General features: G+C 41.5%; 1 protein-coding gene across 2 annotated transcripts in view; it reads right to left on the reverse strand.

The window, feature by feature from the left end:
- Sec23b (SEC23 homolog B, COPII component) overlaps positions 1 to 21,886 on the reverse strand; it is a 42,221-nt gene that overhangs the window by 15,763 nt on the left and 4,572 nt on the right. For both annotated transcript variants that reach the window (XM_087911153.1, XM_087911154.1), the window contains exons 3-14: positions 20,192 to 20,249; positions 18,659 to 18,745; positions 17,250 to 17,486; positions 17,062 to 17,147; positions 16,173 to 16,317; positions 15,606 to 15,764; positions 15,076 to 15,191; positions 12,156 to 12,279; positions 8,603 to 8,683; positions 5,818 to 5,907; positions 4,837 to 4,943; positions 2,695 to 2,848 (exon numbers count right to left, since the gene is read on the reverse strand). In XM_087911153.1, coding sequence (XP_087767279.1) covers positions 2,695 to 2,848; positions 4,837 to 4,943; positions 5,818 to 5,907; positions 8,603 to 8,683; positions 12,156 to 12,279; positions 15,076 to 15,191; positions 15,606 to 15,764; positions 16,173 to 16,317; positions 17,062 to 17,147; positions 17,250 to 17,486; positions 18,659 to 18,745; positions 20,192 to 20,249 — 1,444 coding nt within the window. The remainder of the gene's footprint in view (positions 1 to 2,694; positions 2,849 to 4,836; positions 4,944 to 5,817; positions 5,908 to 8,602; positions 8,684 to 12,155; positions 12,280 to 15,075; positions 15,192 to 15,605; positions 15,765 to 16,172; positions 16,318 to 17,061; positions 17,148 to 17,249; positions 17,487 to 18,658; positions 18,746 to 20,191; positions 20,250 to 21,886) is intronic.

The following is a 21,886-nucleotide window of genomic DNA, read 5'->3' on the forward strand; positions in this document are numbered from 1 at the left end:
TTAAGAAGGGAGTCTAAAAAATTACATGCAAGTGGCTCACAAGATGGTGTAGGGGTTAAGAGCACCGGTGGCTCTTACAGAGGACCAGGGTTCCACTTCCGACACCCATAAGGTGGCTAACAATCATTCATCGTTCCAATTCCATGAGATCCGACCCTTCTTCTGATCTCCACAGGTTCAAAGCACACATGTACTGCAGCATATATACACATGCAGAGAAAACACCCATACACATAAAATAAATCTAAACAAAAAAACTTTTAAGAAAAAAAAGGTGGTGCTAGCTCACACCTTTAATCCCAGCACTTGGGAGGCAGAGGCAGGCGGATCTCTTTCAGTTCGAGTTTGTTATGGTCTACAGAGCGAGTTCTAAGACACCCAAGGCTACAGAGAGAACCCACCTTGAAAAAAAACTGAAAAAGGAGAATAAAAAGAAGGACACATAAGTCTCTCTCTAAATTAAGGGAGAAATAATCAAGGTTATCCTCACTGCCTCTGCTCCCTACCTACTCACAGCCCAGCCTCCTGTGGTGCGGGAGAATTGTCTGTTTTCTGTCAATCATGTTTTAAATAAACGCTGATTGGCCAGGCAGGAGGTGTAAGTGGGAAAACCAGACAGGAAGTGGAAATGATGCAAGGAGAGCAGGAGAATTCTGGGGAGGAGGAAGTTGATTCCTCCCACTCCTGCCCAGATCACCAAAGTCGCAGGATGTGAGCTGCCCCACTGAAAAAGGTACTGAGCCACATGGCTAAAATAGATCAGAAAAATGGGTTAATCAAGATGTGAGAGTTAGCCAGTAAGAAGCCTGACCTAATGGGCCAATCAGCATTATAACTTATAGAGATCTCTTGTGTGGTTGATTTTCTCTGGGGCCTGCCAGTTGTGGGGTACCAGGCGGGGACAGAAAACACAAACAAGCAGGCCCAACATGTTACAGTCCTGTGACAGCAGTCGCCTCCCACCATATGCTGAAGGGCAGGGTTTGAAACACTGACACTTCCCAGATGAATGACTTCGTTAGATGCTGAGGGCAATCTATCTGGAACTGAGACATTTAACACACCTTCTTCCCAGGGTTTTGATCACAAACACATGCCAAGAATCTGTAAGAAGGTAAGGAAACACAGTGTGCCAGTATATGGCTCCAATCCATCCTTTTATGACATGGACAAAGGAAGCTCTGTAACCACTTGGCCCGCTGCTGTGAAACTGAGCTTTGCAAACAGAGGGCGATGGAGGCAAAGTCAGCACAGGCTCAGTGTGCCAGAAGCTCTGGGCATTCACCAGGGCTGAGATCCTAGCGCACACACAGTCATTTGAGACCCCAGCTCTGCGTGCTTCAGGTGAGAAATTTCCTTGAGAACAGCTTTCCCCAGCATCCCAGATGGTAGACGTCACCTAATTCTAACAAGTTTCTAGAAAGTTCCTTGGGTAGAGCACCATGACAGTTTCTCTGCTACCCAAGGCTCACTGAGCTATAGTCATGCCCTGTGGGGGAGGGCCTCTTCCTTGTGTTCTCTAAGTCATCCCTCGAAGTAGCAGGCTCGCCTTCTATCTGCCAGTTCTCTTCTCTTCTCAACAGTTACCCCTCTGTAGTCAGCATTCTGCTTTTCCTGGAACCCAGGGCCTTCCATATGCTAGGCAAACTCCCTACCACTAATATATAACGCCCAACCCAAATGCCTTTTAATATAAAGTTTTCCCTCTTAAATTATTATTTGTGTTCACTTGGGTTAGTAACTGTTTTGTTTTCCAGACGAAGTCTCACAAGGTTTCAATATGTATTTCACGCTGGCCTCAAGCTACGGCTCTTCCTGCCTCCACCTCCCCAGTGAAGGGATTACAGGCCTACATCACCACACCTGGCTTCTTCTGTCTGTCTGCTTTCTCTCCTAATCAGACCTGGAGAATACATAAAATATTCCCTAAACTCACTGTGTCTGGAGCCCAATTTCTAAAACCCCCTTTTGATCTCCTAGAAAGTAGAGGGCCATAGCATTCACCAATGACTCTTCTACTCAGCTTTTAACACAGATTTGTACCACTCCCCAAATGTTCCATACATTCTATTTCTCAAAAACTGTAATGTCAGCCCTTGAGGGGAAAATATAAATAAAATTTAACATCTCTTTTACATCCAGTGTTTGGCTTAAAGTAAGCAACTATTAAATTCTTGCTAATTAGGGCTGGGAGATGCCCCAGCAGTTGGGAGCACTGACTGGTCTTCTAGAAAACCTGGGTTCAATTCCCAGTACCCCCATGGCAGCTCACAACTGTCCAGTTCTAGGGCTTCTGACACCCTCACACAGATAGACATGCAGGCAAAGCACTAATGAATGCACTAAAAATAAAAATTCTTGTTATTGACTATATAAAATAAGAGGCTTTGGGGCTGGAAAGATAGCCCAGTGGTTAAGAGCACCAGCTGTTCATGCAGAAGACTGGGGTTCACTTTCCAGAATCAACATCACAGCACACAACTTCCCTTAACTTCAGTTCTAAGGGGATCCAACACCTTCTTACCTCCACAGCCACAGGTTCCTACACACACCTGGTGCATATACACACACTTTGCCATGTGCATGCACATGCATGTGAGCACACACACAAATAAATAAATGGTTTTAAAAATTAAAAAGCAATAGGCTTATGTGGGAAGAGACACAAACTCAATGCCACTGTTCCCAATTTACCAGTCGGATGAGTTGCCGATCCAGCCACCGGAGCACATCGGGTCCCTCCTCTGACTCTGCCCGGAACACTCCAAGCCGTGCCATCAAGACTGCTGCAGCCTCCTGGTCAAATGCTGCTTCTATGTGCCTCAGCTGACTCTGCGCATCTGCCCAACTGACAATTGCAGAGTTAGTGCCACACTTCTGATCAGGGGCTACCAGAGGCTAGATCTCTGCTCAGATCCCATTCTTTGTCCAAGACAATGTGGCACTACGTGTTCATTAAGGAAGTTTCGCTGTCTGAAGGCCAGAAGCACAGAAGAAAAACTTCCCATAATCCACCAGACACAACAGTAGACACTCAAAAGGTTAAGTCTAAACCCGATGCTCCTTCCTCTAGGCTAATCCTTACAAAAATCTAAGCATTTACAACTTTACAAAATGACTTCTCAGTATCACCTTGGAAAAATGAATAAAGATATTTAAGAGTTTTTCAGGTGACTAAAGATAAAAAGAGCTAAAGGGCCACCAGGAATAGAAAAGCACAAATCCAAAATACATAAATACTCTCTGCAAATCAATGAAAACAAGTAATAAGTTTTACACATCTGGGCAGGGAGGCAATTGCATGGAAACTCAGCACTAGGGAAGCGGAGGCAGAAAGATGAGGAGTTCCAGATCATACTCAACTACAGAATGAATTCAAGGTCAGCCTAACTACATGATACTGGGTATAAAAGAAAGGCAAAGAAAGAGAGAGAGAGAGAGAGAATGGAAAATATAAATGAAAATGAGATATTACTGTTTACATTTAAATATTAATATCTACTATTAACAAGGTAGTAGTATACTCTCCTTGCCCAAACTGATGAGAAAACAAATTAGCCTCTGAGAATAATAAGTTTGCAGTATCTAAAATTTCAACCTATGAAACGGCTGACAAGAAGTACACTTGGGGCTGAGGCTGCAGCTCAGTGGTAAGGTGAGAGAGCATGAGAGAGAGGCCCTGGGTTCAATCCCCAGTCATGTGGAGAATAACATCACTCCAAAAAAATATATTAAAAGGAGAAGAAAAAAAGTACTAGCATGTGTGAACTCATTCCTAAAAAGAAAATATAAAATCAGCACTGCTGGAGAAGCACGTGAGGTCCCTTTAATAAAAGCGGCATCCACGCAAACTATGCAATAGTGTGTGACCATTAATACAAACAAGATGCGAGCCAGAGATGAACACACACAGAGAGATAGATATGAGTGGAACACATAAGAAATAAGCCGCCCAACATATATGGTATACAGCAGCACAGCAATGGGGGTATGCACTTAAATTTACATAGACAATTCTGGGAACGGGTAAGTAAAGACACCCATAAGTAAATAGCTATTTTTCAGTATCGACTGGGGACTCATTGCAGGGCCCACCCTCTCAGATATCACAATTCCTGGATGCTCAAGTCACTGATATAAAATGGCATAGTACACCTAAGCATGGTGGTGCATGTCTGTAATACCAGCCCTCAGGAGGCAGACAGCAGATCTTTGTGATTTCATGGCAAGTCTGGTCTACATAGTAAGTTCTAGGTCATTCAAGGCTACATAGTGAGATCCTATCTCATAAATAAATAAATAAAACAAAGAAATACAAATAAAATGGCATAGTATTTGTAAACATCTAAACACATTCTCCTACGTACACTCATTCAACTCTACATTACCACTGAGAACGTAAATACTATACAAACAGTTGTTATACTGTATTGCTTATGGAATATAATTTTTTAAATATCTGTACATGTTCAATTCAGGTGTAATGTTAAAAATAATTTACATTCCAGTTTGGCTAAATTTATGGATGTGAAACTGATGGCTATAGAGAGCCAACCATATTTATGTTTTGTTTACAGCTTTAATAGGAAGCATGATTTACTTATCTAGCAAACAAAATAATGAAAGATAATTTTTAATAAACTATATTCCTAATGAAAGCTGATTCTTCTAGGTAAGTATGAGAAAGGTTCAATTGGGTTAGTCAGGAATGGCTGTGAGTGTCATTGAGGAGCTGAGAGAACCATCCAAGGGAATCAGAAAGACAAACTCAAAGAGGTCAACTCTCACGGGAAAATCATCAGCTTTGACTCCAGAGGAAAGAAATAAGATGCTCACTTGCGGGCAACGGTGGTCACTCGGATGCGCTTCTGAGTGCTGGAATGCTGATACTGCGTGACAAACTGGATGGCACCTCTGCCTCCCTGGGGAATCGGGGCATTGTGCTGCAGGGCGGGAGGCCACATCAGGTTACTGTCAAAGGCATGACTAAAACACAGCCTTTAAGCACTGAGGTTCTTGGTACACTTCAATGGTACACGTAAAAGCTACATGGGATCATTCTATATTAACTCTTATCTAAAGGAAGAGGTGGGGGGGGCATTAGCACATTCAAATGAATTGGGGCTGGGTGTGTGGCTCAGTGGTAGGTCATGTACATACAATGCAAGAGGCCCTGGGTTCAGTCTCCAGTATCAGAAGGAATAAAAGTAAATCCAATTAATGATATCGGTACCAAACTATTTAGAGATGAAAGCCACTGATGACTGCAAGTTGCTCTGAAATACATCAAAAATAAGCCAGGTGTGGTGACATACACCTGTACTCCCAGCATATTGAATATGGAAGCATAAGGATCAGGAGTTCAAGGCCACCCAGGTCTGTAAGACACCTTGCCTCATCTCCCCTCTACCCACAAAAGCATCAAAAGTAAAACAGAACAACAGATATTTAGTAATGCAACTGTAGTAAAATGTTGATTACAGAATCCAGCTAGTGGGTTTTGCAGGTGTTATATGTACAAGTCTTTGTAATTTTTCATAACAAAATATTGGAGAAAGTCTGATACCTCAAAAATTTATGAGTATTATTATGATGGCTGGGAAAAGCCAGTACTCATCTCAGGGCCTTGTCAGCTCAACAATAATGGGACAAAGTAATCTGCTGTTTGATTCTAACTAAATGATGGAAGGAATTTAGAAAGAGCACACCAGATTAGCACAATGTCTAATGCGAAACCAAAGTAGTACCAGGATGGAGAGACTACCTTCTAATAAATCAAAAGATATTATAGCATGAAAAAAAAATATGTCAACCGACCTGATTGACAACTTCAAAGTAGATGCCAAGAGTAGATGTGGGATCCAGGCCACAGATTTTCCACTGACTTGTGCCACCAACACCAAGCTCCTAGTGATAAGAAGAGGAATTAAAAAAAGATATAATACAAAAAGGAAACCTAAAAGAAACCACTGATGAAAAGCAGCAAATGAGCAAGGTAGGTCACTTGGAACATTTACTTGAGCAGAAGTTTTTAATTCCAGTGAAAATGTCTAGGAAGAGTGTAATTACAGACCAGACAGAGTCTAAATATTTGTATTTACAATACTTTTAAATTACTGACACTAAGTCATTTTAATGTATGATACACACATACAAACACACATATATATAGAGAGAGAGCTGTAAATCACTCAGAAAATACATGTAAGAGACAGAAGTTTTAATCACATTAGTGTCACAGAAATCGAAAGATGATGGCTGCTCTAGGGTTTGAAGAAACTAAGGATACGGTACTGAAACCAATGCCGGTAGGATTGGCAACAGTCACAGGGGCCATTAGGAAGAAACTGGGGGAGACTGCAGACTAAATGTCATTCTGTGAGATTACTAGTCTTTTTCTCAGACTTGACAATGAGGAATCATATAACATCCTTATTTTTAGACTATGCACATTGTATTACTTAAGAACCAAGTGTCATGATTCTGAAAATTATTTCAAAGGTTCTGTAAATAATGTTGCTAAAGCAAATACACAAGGAGATCCTGACTACAGCAGGGAGGGCAACTGCGGCACCAACGGCTGTGGCGCACACTACCATATGGTGGTGCTAAGGACACTGCACTCTTCTTCAGACCTCCACGTGCTTGCAGGGGTGCTTTCCTGGTTGTCTATCCTCAACCCCCTACCAAAATTCGGCTAATCACTGTGTTCAATTTTTTTAAAATACCTTTTTAAACTACTCCAGGAGGCTTCATCAGGAAGACAACAAAGCTCACGGATGGGGCAGGCTTCCAAAGCCCTTCCAGGAAAACAGGGTGGTGCAAATCTCTTAGCACACTATGATAACTAGATAATCTTCAGATGGGTTTGGGGGAAGAAACTGCCTCCTCCAAGGACTACAGAGATTTATACAAACAGTAAGCCCCTGCCAAGCTTGAAAGCACTTCATTTATACAGTCACTGTCAATGTCTGTTCTGACATAGACAATTTGTACAGGGCTCCAGTGTGTGCTTGTCCAAAGTGCTTCATTTGACCAACCTCATTTAACCCTAACATTCTTCAGCAAGCACTGCAAATTTCCCATTTTCTAAAAACACTGAATTATAAAGCATTCACAACAGTTCTATAGTTCACCCCCCACTGTGGATGACAACAAGGGAAGAACAGGACTGTGTAACAACATCCCAGACTACCTCAGAGATGGCAGGGATACACTTTTATGAAAATAGCTCTTGCATTCAGAAAGACTGAACTTTTGCTGGATAGCACAGTCAAATACACCTCTTTTTCACCGGCCATTCTACTGTGTAATTAGTATGTTTAAGTGTAACCTTAAAAGAATAATGGAACAACCAACCTTATTTGGTTTGGATAGTCCAAGAAAGAGCTTTTACAACTTAAGCTAATACATAGCTTTAATCTTAATTATGGACTCTTTCAGGCTCTTGACCCAGAGTAATGTATGTGTATGTATGTATGTATGTATGTATGCATGCATGCATATATTAACATACATGTTTATAATCATTTGCTGAAAGCAACTGACAGGTTAGAAACAATTTATATAAACAAATATCCACCATACATGTATAAAGATATAGCTTTGTTTGTAGTACTGAGTGCTTCTGGGTCAGCTGGGGTCAGTAAAATGACCTTTCCCCTTATAAAACTGCTAGTGATTTCTGTAAAGAAGCACTTATTATTTTCCAGTGGGATCCTTTGTCTTGTTCAATAAATACAACAAAGACAGACAGGCATAGGGGCAGTGAGACACCCAGGCATCATTCAGACAAACACATACTGCAGAGATTACAGACAGGCCAGTAACCATAAACTATGAACAGACAGAAGACATAGGAGAGAGAAGTGGAGAATTCAAACTTGGGCTTTTTTGGATCAAATTAATCAAAGAGAAGTCTATGATTTAATTCTATGATGTAACACAGATGCACTTCCATACCTCTGAGGTCATGGTTATGTATGTATGCATGTAACCAACGCAGAAGGGACCTCATAAACCAGATGCTGTGCCTTTTCAGCTAAAGCATACTTACAGCATGTGGCCATCAGCAGAGCCACTTACCCAAGGGATGACTGGACTTTGCTCTCACACATTAGCAATGCACACATATCTGTGTCATTCACTGTTGAACCAATTCAGTGGTTCCTTGTGCTAAGCTCCTTACACAGTGAGTCAGACAAAGGGAAGCCACTCTAAGCTATGAGGCACACAGGTTACTCTGGAAGAATTCTGAGTATCTGCCTTTGCTGTAGGGAATGGCTTTTCATTCTCGGGGGGATAGCATCCATGCATCAGACGTAGTCAGAAGAACCTGAGACCTAGCTCCTCTGGGTCAGCTTCAACCCTGAGCAAGGTTAACAGAGAGTTAACCTCTCTGACTCCACATTTCCTTCTCTGGTCTTTCAGACAGACTGACGGATAGAAGGACAGAAGACACTACCTCTTGGAGTTGTCATGAATAAGGATTAGAGTTCCTCTTACATAGGTACACCTCACAGTGACGCAAAGCAAGATCATCAGGATGTGACTTAGCTAATGAGTTTACTCCAGGACAGGTGAGGGTGAAGACTTTCCTTACATTTTCTGACACACATGGTCCTTTCACATTCAGAGACACACATGGACCAATAGCTCCTGCAATCTTCAGCTCCCGAGAAGTCTAAAACAAATTACACAATAAGTTAAGAGCCAGTCTGCCGTCACCATGATCACAGTAATGTTAAGCTAGAGGAAAGAACCCAGGGAAAATCTCTAATGGACTACACCATCCAAATGCCCACTCAAGCTTTTCCAGGAGCACTAGCTCTGATCAGAGCTGCAACAGAGCCACCTTCGAAAGCACGTCAAGACCAGGGCTCTGGTGCAGCAGTCATACTCAGCAGGCTGAGGCACAAGATCAGGACAAGGTCAGCCTCACTAATAGTGAATTTATCACCAGCTTGAATTCATCAGACTATCTTAAAAATCAAAATAAAAAGACACAGTATAAACAAAACAAACAAACAAAAAGCAGAGCCATGGTGGCGTAGGCCTTTAATCCCAGCACTTGGGAGACAGAGGCAGGTAGATCTCCATGAGTTTGAGGCCAGCCTGGTCTACAAAGCGAGTTCCAGGACAGTCAGGGCTCCATTACTATCTCAAAAGAACAAAGACACAGTAAGATAGCATTTTCACATGATTCATTTGTTTGAAGCAGAATCCCTAAGAAGCTGAGACTAACCTGGACATCTCTAGACAGCCCAAGTGAGCTCATACCCACAATCCTCCTGCCTCTGCCTAAGTGCCAGGATACAGGCTTGCACCACCACACCAGGCCAGACAACATTTTTCAACTCTTAATTCATTTTTTTAACCTTTAAACTACTATACCCACAAAAGATAACAATTTTTTACCAAATATACTATATTCTTTTCCAAATGTCATGCATATTCATACTTACAGATTTCTAACCAGTAAACATATTATTTTAAAAATACTTAATTCACAAATCCCAACATAATGATAAGACCAATGGATTTTTTTCCTTTCTTTCTTTTTTTTTTTTTTTTTTTTTTAAATAGACAGGGCCTCTATATATAGTCCTAGCCTCAAATTCACAGATTCTCCTGCCTCTGGATTTTTTTTTTCAAACAAATGCTTTAGCTGTCTTGGAACTCACTTTTTTTTAAAAAAAAAATTTATTTATTTAGTAGGTATACAATATTCTGTCTGTGTATATACCTGTAGGCCAGAAGAGGGCACCAGACCTCATTACAGATGGTTGTGAGCCACCATGTGGTTGCCGAGAATTGAACTCAGGACCTTTGGAAGAGTAGGCAATGCTCTTACCACTGAGCCATCTCTCCAGCCCCTGGAACTCACTTTGTAGACTAGGTTGACCTCACACTCACAGCGATCTGTCTGCCTCTGCCTCTCGAGTGCTGAAATGAAAAGCACGAACCACCACTGCCTGCACAAATGGAGATTTTAAAGACTGAATTCATTTTACTGAAGTGAATTCAAACTTACACAATAAAGTGAATTCAGTCCATTCCTTTTTGTTTGGGGTTGAGCTGGGTTTTGAGAAAGCGTTCATCTGTGTAGTTCTGGCTGAACTGGAACTTGCTCTATATACCAGGCTGGCCTCAAACTCAGAGATCTACCTGTCTCTGTCTCCCGCATGCCGAGATTAAAGACATGTGCTGCTCAGTCTACTCCTCTTTATCAAAAAAAAAAAAACCAAAACCCTCAAGCATACATATGCATTTACAGGATGCTGATGAGGTAGTTAGGCTTATATAACAGGTACTCTGCCCACTGAGCAATCTCCCCATCCCTTTTTTAATAACTTCTAATTCTGCTAAATAAACACTCAAACATTTAAAAATGCTGTTTAAAGGTTAAATTATCCTAGGTCAGGATATATAAATTACATTATTCTAGATAACCTAACTCTTTCTCTAATTCCTAACGGCAGTTTTCAAAGGCCTCTTTTAATGGTTTCCCAATGACTTAAGTGTCAGCTGTCTAGGGCTGCTGTGGGAAATGGTTTTTTACCCTGTAAATATTTGTTTCTTAGACTTGTTTAGTAAAATGCTGATTGGCCAGTAGTGAGACAGGAAGTAGAGGTGGGGCAATGAGAACAGGAGAATTCTGGGAAGAAGAAAGAGTCAGTCTGCAGCAGTAACCCAGAAGCAAGGGAAGCAAGATGTGACTGTCTCCCCCCAAAGGGTACCAAGACATGTGGCTAACACAGACAAGAATTATGGGCTAATAAAGCCTGAGATAATAGGCCAATCAGTTTATAATTAATGAAGGGCTCTGTGTGTTTCTTTGGGACTCAATGGCTGCAGGACCAGGCAGAACAGAAACCTCTGTCAACATGGGGCTGGAGAGATGGCTCAGAGGTTAAGAGCATTGCCTGCTCTTCCAAAAGTCCTGAGTTCAATTCCCAGCAACCACATGGTGGCTCACAACCATCTGTAATGAGGTCTGGTGCCCTCTTCTGGCCTTCAGGCACACACAGAATATTGTATACATAATAAAAAGAAAAGAAAAGAAAAGAAAAGAAAAGAAAAGAAAAGAAAAGAAAAGAAAAGAAAAGAAAAGAAACCTCTGTCAATATAGGACTATGATTTCCTACAAAGAAATACGAACTTAAACTCATGATGCTCTTAGGACACCCCAGTTGTTCTTAAATATAAACCCTACTCAGGGCTGTTGTGAGTTATTTATTTATATATTTATGTGTCATGGTGATTGGTTTAATAAAGAGCTGAATAGCCAATAGGTAGGCAGGAAAGAATAGGCAGGACTTCTTGGAAGAGAGGACTCAGGGAAGAAGAGAGGAGGAGACACCAGCAAGACACTGAAGAAGTCCATTATGATATAGAGAAGAGGTAATAACCAGGTTACTGAGCCATGTGGCAGAACACAAATTAAAAAGTATGGGTTAATTTAAGTTACAAGAGCTAGTTGAGAAAAAGCCTAAGCTAAGATCAAATGTTCATAATTAATAATTAGTCTCCATGTCATTTATTTATGAGCTCGTGACCCAAAGAAAGGTGCAATGCACTGACTCACACCAATGGCTGAGTGTATACTGACCATGCATGACTGCCTGTCCCCAAGTCTCAGGATAGCAACCAACACCCACCCAAACCCCTCTAACTCCACATATCCTAAAGTGGGATGGAGCAGAGCAGAGTAGGGCCTGAGGAAAACCAGGAACTTTCTGTTTAGAACTGTAATAAATACAGAGTTCATCCTTGAGAAGCAAAGGACTACAGTAGGCAACAGACTTTGTGATAGCCATCTTGTTGGATCCTTTTACGTGATCTTTAAAGGTTTATTTATGGGCTGAGGCTGCCAGTGTCTAAACTAAACCAGTAACAATACTAATCCCAGAAAAGTTTCAAAAGTCTTCAATATGGTTGGGTACAGTAGAGCACACAGGAAGAGGCAGGTGAATCTTTGTAAGTTTGAGGCCAACCTTGTCTGTATGGTAAGTTCCAGGCCAGCTGAGGACACACAGTGAGACCCTGCCTCATATAAATAATAAATATGAAAATGTTTATCACGTATATATGAAAATTCCATAAACTAATTATACAAGCTAATTTAAAATAAGTTTTCTAAAAGTCTACTGTACCTTTACTTCCAATGTAGCACCAAATGCCATTCTGAAATCTCCATTGAAGTCTTTACTAAAAATTCTTTGGAATGTCTGCTTGAAAAGAGAAGTATTGAAAGAATCTCCCATCACCATGTGGCCTCTGGGTAAGAAAGGGGAAAGTATATATTTAAGAGAACTGAAAGCCTTCGGTTGTCCCTTAGTATTCACAAACAATAATTAACACAAAGAAAAACATGACCACACAAGTGCTACAGATTAACTTAAATGAAAAAGACCAAGGTCAATTTGTACTTAGCAAAGAAACTATCTCAAAAACATTAAACAAAAGATCCTATGGCAGTTCTAGGGGCTGGGAAGGTGGCTCAGTGGGTAAGGATACCCCTAAGTCTGATAACTTCAGTTCAATCAATCCCAGGATGCACATGGTAAAGGAAGGGAATTAACTCCCACAGAGAGCCCTCAAACATCCGTACAGGTGCCACGACGTGTGCATTCAGAGACATACACGTATACACTCACACACCAAAAAAAGTAAATGTAAAAATATTTTGTAAGATTTTAAGATACCAATTCTATATTTTGATCACTATACACAAATCTTCAGATATGGTAAAATCTTTTTCTTTTCACAAAAGAAAAAGAAAACAAGCAGAGAAATCCACACAGGTTTGTGGTGTCACTGACTGCACTGTGCTATTTCCATCCCATTTGTGTCAAGTGCTACCCTGGGAGATGCTAAGTGAAGGGTGGGCAAACTCACAATTCACATCAATCTGCAATCGCTCCAGTCAAATTCTACACAAGTGGTGGCACACTCCTATACTCCAGCACACAGGAGGCTGAAGCAGGATTGTGAATTTGAGGCCACCCAAGGCTACGCCAGTAAGACCGTAAACAAACATGCATGCACACATATACCCGGCTGTAGGCAGTAAAGATGTTTAGGGTTTTCTCTCACACTTGTCATTCTCCACCTAAAACATTTTGAGCAGCACCAGCATCCCCTCCCTCCCCGTCAGGCATCTCCAGGTCATCATGTGACCCCTTTACACCAAATGCTCAAAGGGAAAGAGTCCAACATCTCAGCAGGGAAAACAAGCACCACGGGAACCTACGTGTCCTAGAGAACCGTCCACTACTCCTCTAGTCCAGCCCGGGTCACCACGCCTTTGTCTGATGTCATCCTACTCAGCCAGAACCTGGGCTTCTCGTGGTCTCAAGGTTGTTTTGCTGTTTCTTCCTTTTCTTTTCCTTTCTTTTTTTTTTAAAAGGGGGGTTACATGTATCCACCTCTATGTATGTGTGTATTTGTGTGTTTATGAATAGGTATGCATAAGCCATGAAGGGCACAGAGGTCAGAGGACAACCTGCAGGATTATTTGTTTCCTTCCACATGAGTCCTGGGATTGAACTCAAGTCTCAGGCTTGGAGGCAAGCAAGCACACTTACCTGCTGAGCCAGCTTGCCAGCATGTATGTTATTAGTTTCTATGGGGGTGTGCTCAAATACTGCTTTTTCTTTTTAGAGTCATCTTCTTGCTATACAGCCCAGGCTAGCCTTGAACTCAAGATCCTCTAGAGTGCTATGGGTACAGATATGCCCATCAGGACCATTAAGACCCAACATATTACAATTGGCTCAATCTGTTCTACTCTCCAAAACAGGTTCAAGTGGCTAGATTCTACTTCTTATACCTTCCCAAAATCACTAGGGAGGTTGATTAGAAAAGCAGAAATCCGGACCGGGGAGATGGTTCAAGAGGGAAAGGTGCTTGCTACCAAGACTGACTCCCTAAAGTCAATCCCTGGGCCCTCACACTGGAAGATGACAGTTAACTCCCACAAAGTGTCCTCAGACCTCCACATGTGTACACTGACATACATACACATGCACACACATAAAACTCCATAAAGTGTCCTCAGACCTCCACAAGTGTACAATGACATACACGTACACTCATAAATAAACAATCAAATAAATAAATAAAATTTAAGTTAAAGAATAAAGGCAAAGGAAATGCAGACTCTTTGGCCCTATCCATGGTTCTCTGTAGATGTTCCTCAAACTATGCCATGTGGTTGATTCAGCAAGTGGGAAATGAGGTTTAAGAGGTCACACTTCTAATGAGCTCCCAGAGAAACCAAGGCTATATATGCTCAAACACTGCTCTATGCTAGAATCACTGGAAGAAAACTTGGAAGAATGCCGATGCCTAAGTGATGCCCCATGTTAGTTACACCAGGGGACAGGACAGACCGAGCAGCCTGCTTTGTTCTTTGCTCTCTTTTCCTAGAGTCTTTGAAGTTCCCTAGTCGACACCATCATGTAGCTGAACTACAGATTCTGGGCTCCACCTCAGTGCTTTCTGAACTTCATGAACACTAAAATCGAGACAGCTGGTCCCCAAGAGCTCTTGATTCAGAGAGTCTGAGGAAAGCCAAAAAACATTCCTAAACTGTTCCATAAGTCCTAAGGTTCCTAGTTCAGTCATGGTCACAAGCTGAGAATTCATTCTATATTTACTGACGTGGTGTGTAACTGGCACTTGTCACAGTCACTTAGCCAGGTTACATTTCTTCTCATCGCATGACACATTGACACTCGGAGGCTAATGTTGGCCTAGCACAAAGATGTGCACAGCTGGAGGCCAGTGGGCACTCCACATTAGCGTGACGCTAGTCTGCAGGGAAGTTTAACAATTCCAAAAAAAAAAGAAAAGAAGCCGTTATTCTCATGTGGTTTGTTCCCAGTAAAATCCTGAGACCTCTTGCTAAGCACCGCTTCTTCCTCCACAGGGCCCACACTCCCTTTCCAGCCAATGAACCCAAAGTTGAGCGACCTGAAAACTCCGAGGTTACCCTCCCTTACCCCTATGACACCGCCATTCATTTCTTCCTTTACCATAGGGAAGGTATAGTTGAACATGTCAACATACCCTGTAAGATTTGGACAGCACTTCATCTCCAGAAGTCCAGTCTGATCAAGTGCACAAGCATAAATGTCAATGCAGTGACCATTTGTAGCAGTTCGATTAGCAAGCATCTCGTAATGCTGTTAAAAAAAAAAAAAAACTATCTTTAGGAAAAAGAAGCATGATTCCCAATGCATGTCTTAATACACCTAAGGGTGAAATCAAGAAAGGGAGCATAGAATTCGCTGTCTATAAAACAACCACATAGAATAAAAATACATAGAATTCGCTGTCTATAAAACAACCACATAGAATAAAAATACATAGAATTCGCTGTCTATAAAACAACCACATAGAATAAAAATACAGCTTTAGATTCAAAACTCTTTAAACGCTCTAGAACCATTCTCTCTAACCAGAGCCATAGATGGAGACAAGTTAATGGGAGCCAAGATCTGGAAGAGTCACTATACAAGCACCTTCTGACTTCAGAAAATAGAGAAGTCCACACCTGGCTGTTACTGCAATTACAGCCGGAATCCAACAGTACCTACCTTGGTTGCCTTTTTCATGAACCGCGCATTATCTTTCTCAATATCATGCCAGGAACGAATAGGAGTCTTCAATTCATCTCCAACCACCATGCCAGGTCCTTGAGTGGGAGGGCCTCCAGTGAACAGCATGATCCTGGCTCCAGTATTTGGAAAAGTACCCTAAAAACGGAGCAAAGACTATGGCATAAGCATACAGTTCCACCTCCGAGTATGGTTTCCATTTACGTATAAAATACTCCAAAGACGAGTCCTGTCTCTTCACCTGCTCACAGCACTAGGAGTGCCGCAGAGTAACACACATGACAGCAGAGAAAAGCAGCAATTACTTTCTCCCAACCAGGTGCTTTTGCACTTTATTTAGTAAAAGCACTTTCCACTACTCCCATTCCTGTAGTTCTTCATAAAATTTTTGGTTTCAAAATACTAAGGGCCTCCTCAATGTGCATAATAATGACTAAAACATTTTTGGATACACAATGACCTGACTTAAAGCACAAGAAATTTTCAAACAGAGCTAACAAGAACAGCTTGTATGATTTGAGAGGTCCCAATAAAAATGTGAATTACCTCCAACAATCCAACAGCAATGGACAAAGCAACACCAGTGGACCTCAAAGGTCTCTTCCCCTGAGTTACTGGCCATGGGTCCCTCTGCAGCTCCCCGAGAAGATCTGTGAGGTTCATATCAATCTTGTGAACGGGCTGCAGAAATCTGTACGATTCCAAAAGGGCACATCAGTTGTGATTTAGTAAAGTTCCTTTAACCTTAGGTCACCCAGTTAATTGCTTTTCAAAACAATTATTCAAAAGCAAAAACTCAACCATTTTCCTTCAAAATTATCTCTGTAAACACAAAAACAAGCAACTTTAATATGAAATATACTATAAAATCTAATAATCACAAATTTATACATGTATCATTTAAAAAATCTAACTGAAAAGGAAAACATCTGTTCAATTAAATCTTAAGCAGCAAAGAAATCCTAATAATAAACCTGGTAGAAATCCAGTTTGTTTCTGTGGACAGTCTCTACCATGCTGAAGCCTCTGTTCACCTGCCTCTTGAGCCTTAGAAGCTGCATAGAGAAAAACCAGAGTGGAAGTTGTCTCCAGCACAATTTGCTGGCTGCCAACCTGGCCGGAGGCAACCACAGGCTTTCAGTCAACTGAATGAAGTGAGTGCCTGCTCACAGGCTTATTTGAAAGTACCCAAAAGAAGTGTTTTTTGTTTTCTCAGCTTTACTTAAGGATCAAGGATAACAGCCATGTGTCAAAGAGGAGGGACCAATGAAACAGTGTCAAAATGTCTCTATAGGACACTGAATATCAACTGGGTCTAGTCTTTAGTTCTTTTTCTTAGAACTATGGGACCGGAAGTCCTAGCATCGCCCTTCTTGCTCTGGGCTGTCAGGCATGTCCACCACAGAACATGTAACATTGTGCACTGGTATCTCACCTGCTGGAAGCAAAAGGCTGCTCCTGAGGTTGAGCAGGTCTTGCTTGCTGCATGGGCATAGCTGCCTTGGTCAGGCCCAGCATATCCTGAAAAGGAAAAACAGAAAGATCCAATTTCCAGTAACACTAAAAGTAAATAATAAGCATCACAGATCTACCCTTGGTCCTGCTTCTGGACAAAGCACAAACCTGTATCTGTTTTGCAGTTAAATCCTTGGTCCCTCGGAAGACGTAACTCTTGGAGATTCCTTCACAGCTTAACTCGTGAACCTGCACCATCCTTCCAAAAGTGATAAGACCAACCAGAGCATCGGGAGGAAGGAGACTCAAGGACATCTGCAGGGACTCTTTGAGTGCTTGAAGGTCATCTTCCTCCAAACATATGTCAACCACATAGAGAAAGATCAGAGGGGATCGAGCACCTCGCTTTGGGCAAAGAAAAACAGCATAATGGTCAGTATATACACAGTTATAGGAGCTAGGATCATAGTGATCAGTATATACACAGTTATAGCAGCCAGCATAGGGCAAATTAGGTACAAAACAGCAAGTCTTTATACCTGTAAATATCCCGGGGAGGGAAGTGGAGAGTAACACAGACACAGAGCAAAAAAGAGTTCCAGCCTGAGGAAGAAGATCAAACACCCTCTCTAGCAGGTGTGACACTTAAGGAGTCAAGAAGGCCCGTGGGCTGAACAAGGACACTAGAGAGATGAGACATGGGGACTTGAAGACTATCTTCTGTTTTGAGTGAAGAGGGGTCAGTTCAGTCAGTGGAGGCTTCTGAGCAGAGAAGTAACATAATACATGTTTCTAGAGAGTTACACTGGCTGCTGGGTTAAGAATAAAATAAAGAATAAAACAGGCATAGGTCAATGAAGAAGAACAGCTAAGATACTTTATGTATCTAGTGAGAGGAGGCAGATGGCCCAGGATGGCTAGGGACAAGGTGTGGTGAGTAGAATCTAGGTATGTTCTGAATAGTGACTCAATGGATGGCCTACTAAATAAGATAGGGGATGTAGGGGAAAAAAAAATCAATGATGAGACCAGGAAGGGGTAGGTCTAACTTTTGTTCATCTCCTCGGCTGCATTTGGTTGTTGATTTCACCGGACTCATGCTCAAGATAGGAAGATCGTGAGCAGAGTGTGGGAGGGGCCTAAGTCTCAGAACGCTCAGGGAGATCCAGAGGAAACCGCTAAGATCAGGGAGGTGGGAAAAGAACCAGACTGCAGAATTTACATCAGGGCCAGACGAACCCTGCAAGCCTATCTCTCCTACCATATAGGGACCAGTGACAGGAAGGGAGGAGGCACTATAAATTTTAAGCTGACCACCTAGACAATGAAGTGTCTCAAGTGAGATGGAGGAGGCTGTGGAGACACGCTTTAATTTGGTCAGTTCCACCTTTGTTAAAGCCAAGGTCAAGACCTGAAAACAAAGCCAGTAACGCAAATGTACTGTAACATACTGTCTAGAACCTACTCCCACGGACATCAGCTTTATTTTCACGGACAGGTGAGAGATCTGTATCACTCCAAGTATTTCAAAAGAAACTCAATTTTAACAGTGTTCATTAAATACATGACAAAATTACCTGGATGACGTACTCAATTGTTGAAAACTGAGGCATCAATTCGGCAGGCTGGTTCACCTCGGATATGCCTGTATATGCTGGAGGGAACTAATGAGAAGAAAGCAAAACATTTAATTAGGGCTGAAAGTGATTTGTGTTCCACTTTTTTCTTTGTGCTGGAGCTAGCCTAGGCATAGGCAAATGTACCACTTCTGAGCTCCAGTTCCAAACATGCATGGTACATTTATGCTCCATTTATAAAACTGATTCATGACCATGTTAATTCTAAAAGCACAAAATAAAAAACATGTTGCTAAAACACAAATATCAGCACTCAAAGCTTCCAATTCTCTTACATGTCTATGGTCATATAACCTTAAAAAGATTTACTGATAAAAATAGATATTACATTTGCTCTTGACCAAAAGGCTAGCCTAAAACCCATGTCAGGAGAGTAAGCCCACCCCTAACACTTCCTGGAGCACCAGGACCCACAGGCTGGATGACCCAGAGACCTAGGATAGAACCAAACATGACTGGAGGGGAAAATATGTCAATGTAATAATGCCTTTAAACGCAGAGTGGTGCCTAGCGCAATTGTCATCAGAGAGGCTTCATCCAGCAACTGATGGAAACAGTTCCAGTTTGGGGAATACTGAAGAGGGGAAGAAAAGATTGTAAGAGCTGGAAGGGCCAAGGACAATGTTATGAAATAGTACTTTAACTATGTAAAGATGCATTACATTTGTTTATGTTGCAGAATATTGCTTTTACTAGGCAAAAATGTGTTACGTTTGTTTCTACCCCATTTGTTTAATTATGTTAAGGTGTGCTGCTTTGGTTTCTGCTGCATTTGTTTAATTTGAAGCAATATGTTGCTGTTCCACCTTGCCTGCCTAAGGTACCCCAGTGGTCTAAAAAGCTGACCCGCCAACAGCCTGGGATATCTCTGAGATCCAGGACAGCCAGGGCAACATAGGAAAACCCTATTGGGGGAGAGAGGGTAAACGACAGGGCACTTTTGTTTGTTTGTTTGTTGTTTTTGAAACAGGTTTCTCTGTAGCTCTGGCTATCTTGGAACATATTCTATAGACCAGGCTGGACTCAAACTCAGAGATCCATCTGCAAGTGCTGGGATAAATGGCATGCACCATCACCACTCAGCAACACAACACTTTCAAAGGAGCTCAACACTGATACTGGACCCTAAAGTTACAAGATGATGAAAATTCAATAACATGCACCATCTAATTAGGAAATTAATGTGATCCAATAAAATATAAACGGCAGATTTATTTTCTTTAGGTAATATATTTACTTCCCATAGAAAACTTAGAAAAATGAGAGAATTTTATGTCCCTTACTATTCAAATACAATGAGCCTAACAAAAGCCATTACCTGAGATCACCAAAGAGTGCTAATCACCAGTGTAGATAGAAATGTAAGTTGATATAATCTTTTCCAGAGTAGTACAAGAACAAAATGTGTAAGTGTGTGTGTGTGTATATACATACATATATACATATTTATATGTGTTGTTTTAAATTACATACCTGATTTCTTTGAAAACAGAAATTGCAAGCCCAAAGTTTCGCTCGATAATCAACTTGACTGCAAGAAAGATAAATATCACAGAGGTTTATTTCTAAGCAGGAAAGCAATCAAATGTACTTAAAGTTCCACACATTAAAACAGGCACGTGCTTCTATGAGTGTGAGCATACAAAAGAGCTCATGAGATTGCACTGCAGGGTAAACTAGCTATTAAGTACACCAAAAATTTCCCTCAAATTAGTAAATTCTCTTTTGTCTTTTTCATGTCTATGATCATGTTTTAAATTTCTTCACCACCAGGCAATGGTGGCACACGCCTTTAATCCCAGCACTCGGGAGGCAGAGGCAGGTGGATCTCTGTGAGTTAGAGGTCAGCCTGGTCTATAAGAGCTGGTTCCAGGACAGGCTCCAAAACTACAGAGAAGCCCTGTCTTGAAAAACAAAACAAAACAAAAAAAGAAGATTTCTTCACTCACACGAACTATAAGCTTTTTTCTTTTCCCTTCATTTTAACCTGGTTGTCAAGATATACCCAATGTTTTCAACAAAGTAAAACTTTTTAAAAGATCTGTTTAGTTTTATTTTTAAGTGTACGTGTTTTTTCCCTGTATATATGTGCAGTACACACATGACTAGCAGAGGCCATAAAAGGGTAAAGGATTCCCTGGTACTGGAGATACAGAAGGCTCAGCTAACATGTAGGTGCTGGGAACATGACCATGAGTCTCTGCAGTAGCAGCAAGTACGCTTAACCATTGAGCCACCGATCTCCAGCCCCTATATACAACCTTTAATTTCAATAATGAAAGCACATTTCATACTTAGGCCATTGAAAGTATGTTTCCAGGTTGGTAAAGCTGATAGGAATGGTTCATAATAAAGGATCTATTGCTTCTTCTCCCTTTGTGAATTTAGGGTATTACTAGCCAATGGCTACCATTTTACAAGCAGGGTAGAGACTTTCCTAATATGGGCTTAATAAAGGAAAAAAAAATCAAATAAAGAAAAAGGTGCTTCTGCATACAAAAATTTTAACATTCTCAATTTGCTTCAGAATCCCTCAGCCATGAATGGTGGTACACTTCCACTGTCTCATAGCCTCCCCCTGATGCCGGAGGGCCACATAAGTCCTCGAGTTTGAGACCATGAACATTCTACCACAAAAAATAATGGAAAAAAAAGTATTCCCAATAGTGCCCAAATATATGAATAGAATAGAATCTCAGGTTTAAAAAAAAATTCACTCAACAATAAAATTATTGGGAGTCAAATTTCTTCTGCCAGCGAAAGACCGCTTAGCAGTTAGCAGCAGGCACGTGTTGCTCTTCCACCAAAGTTCAGTTCCTAGCATCCATCCAGGGGCCCACATCTCCTGTAACTCCAGCTCCAAGAAATTCTGCTCCCTCTTCTGCCCTCCACAGGTACCCACACACAAATGGCATGCACATATGCATGCCCACTTGTGTAAGCACGTACACACACCCATAAATTCCTCGGTCTACTACTTCTTCCAGACATACTACATAATACTACATAGTCATATGGGGGATGTACAAAAAGAGTGAAGCTTTTAAAAAAAAAATTTAATGCTTTAAAAGCCATCCCTTGGCCAGATGGTGGTGGTGCACACCTTTAATCCCAGCACTCAGGAGGCAGAGGCGGGCAGATCTCTGTGAATTTAAGGCCAGCCTGGTC

Source organism: Myodes glareolus, chromosome 10, assembly GCF_982192425.1.
Source record: "Myodes glareolus chromosome 10, mMyoGla1.1, whole genome shotgun sequence".
In the NCBI taxonomy this organism is placed as follows: domain Eukaryota; kingdom Metazoa; phylum Chordata; class Mammalia; order Rodentia; family Cricetidae; genus Myodes; species Myodes glareolus.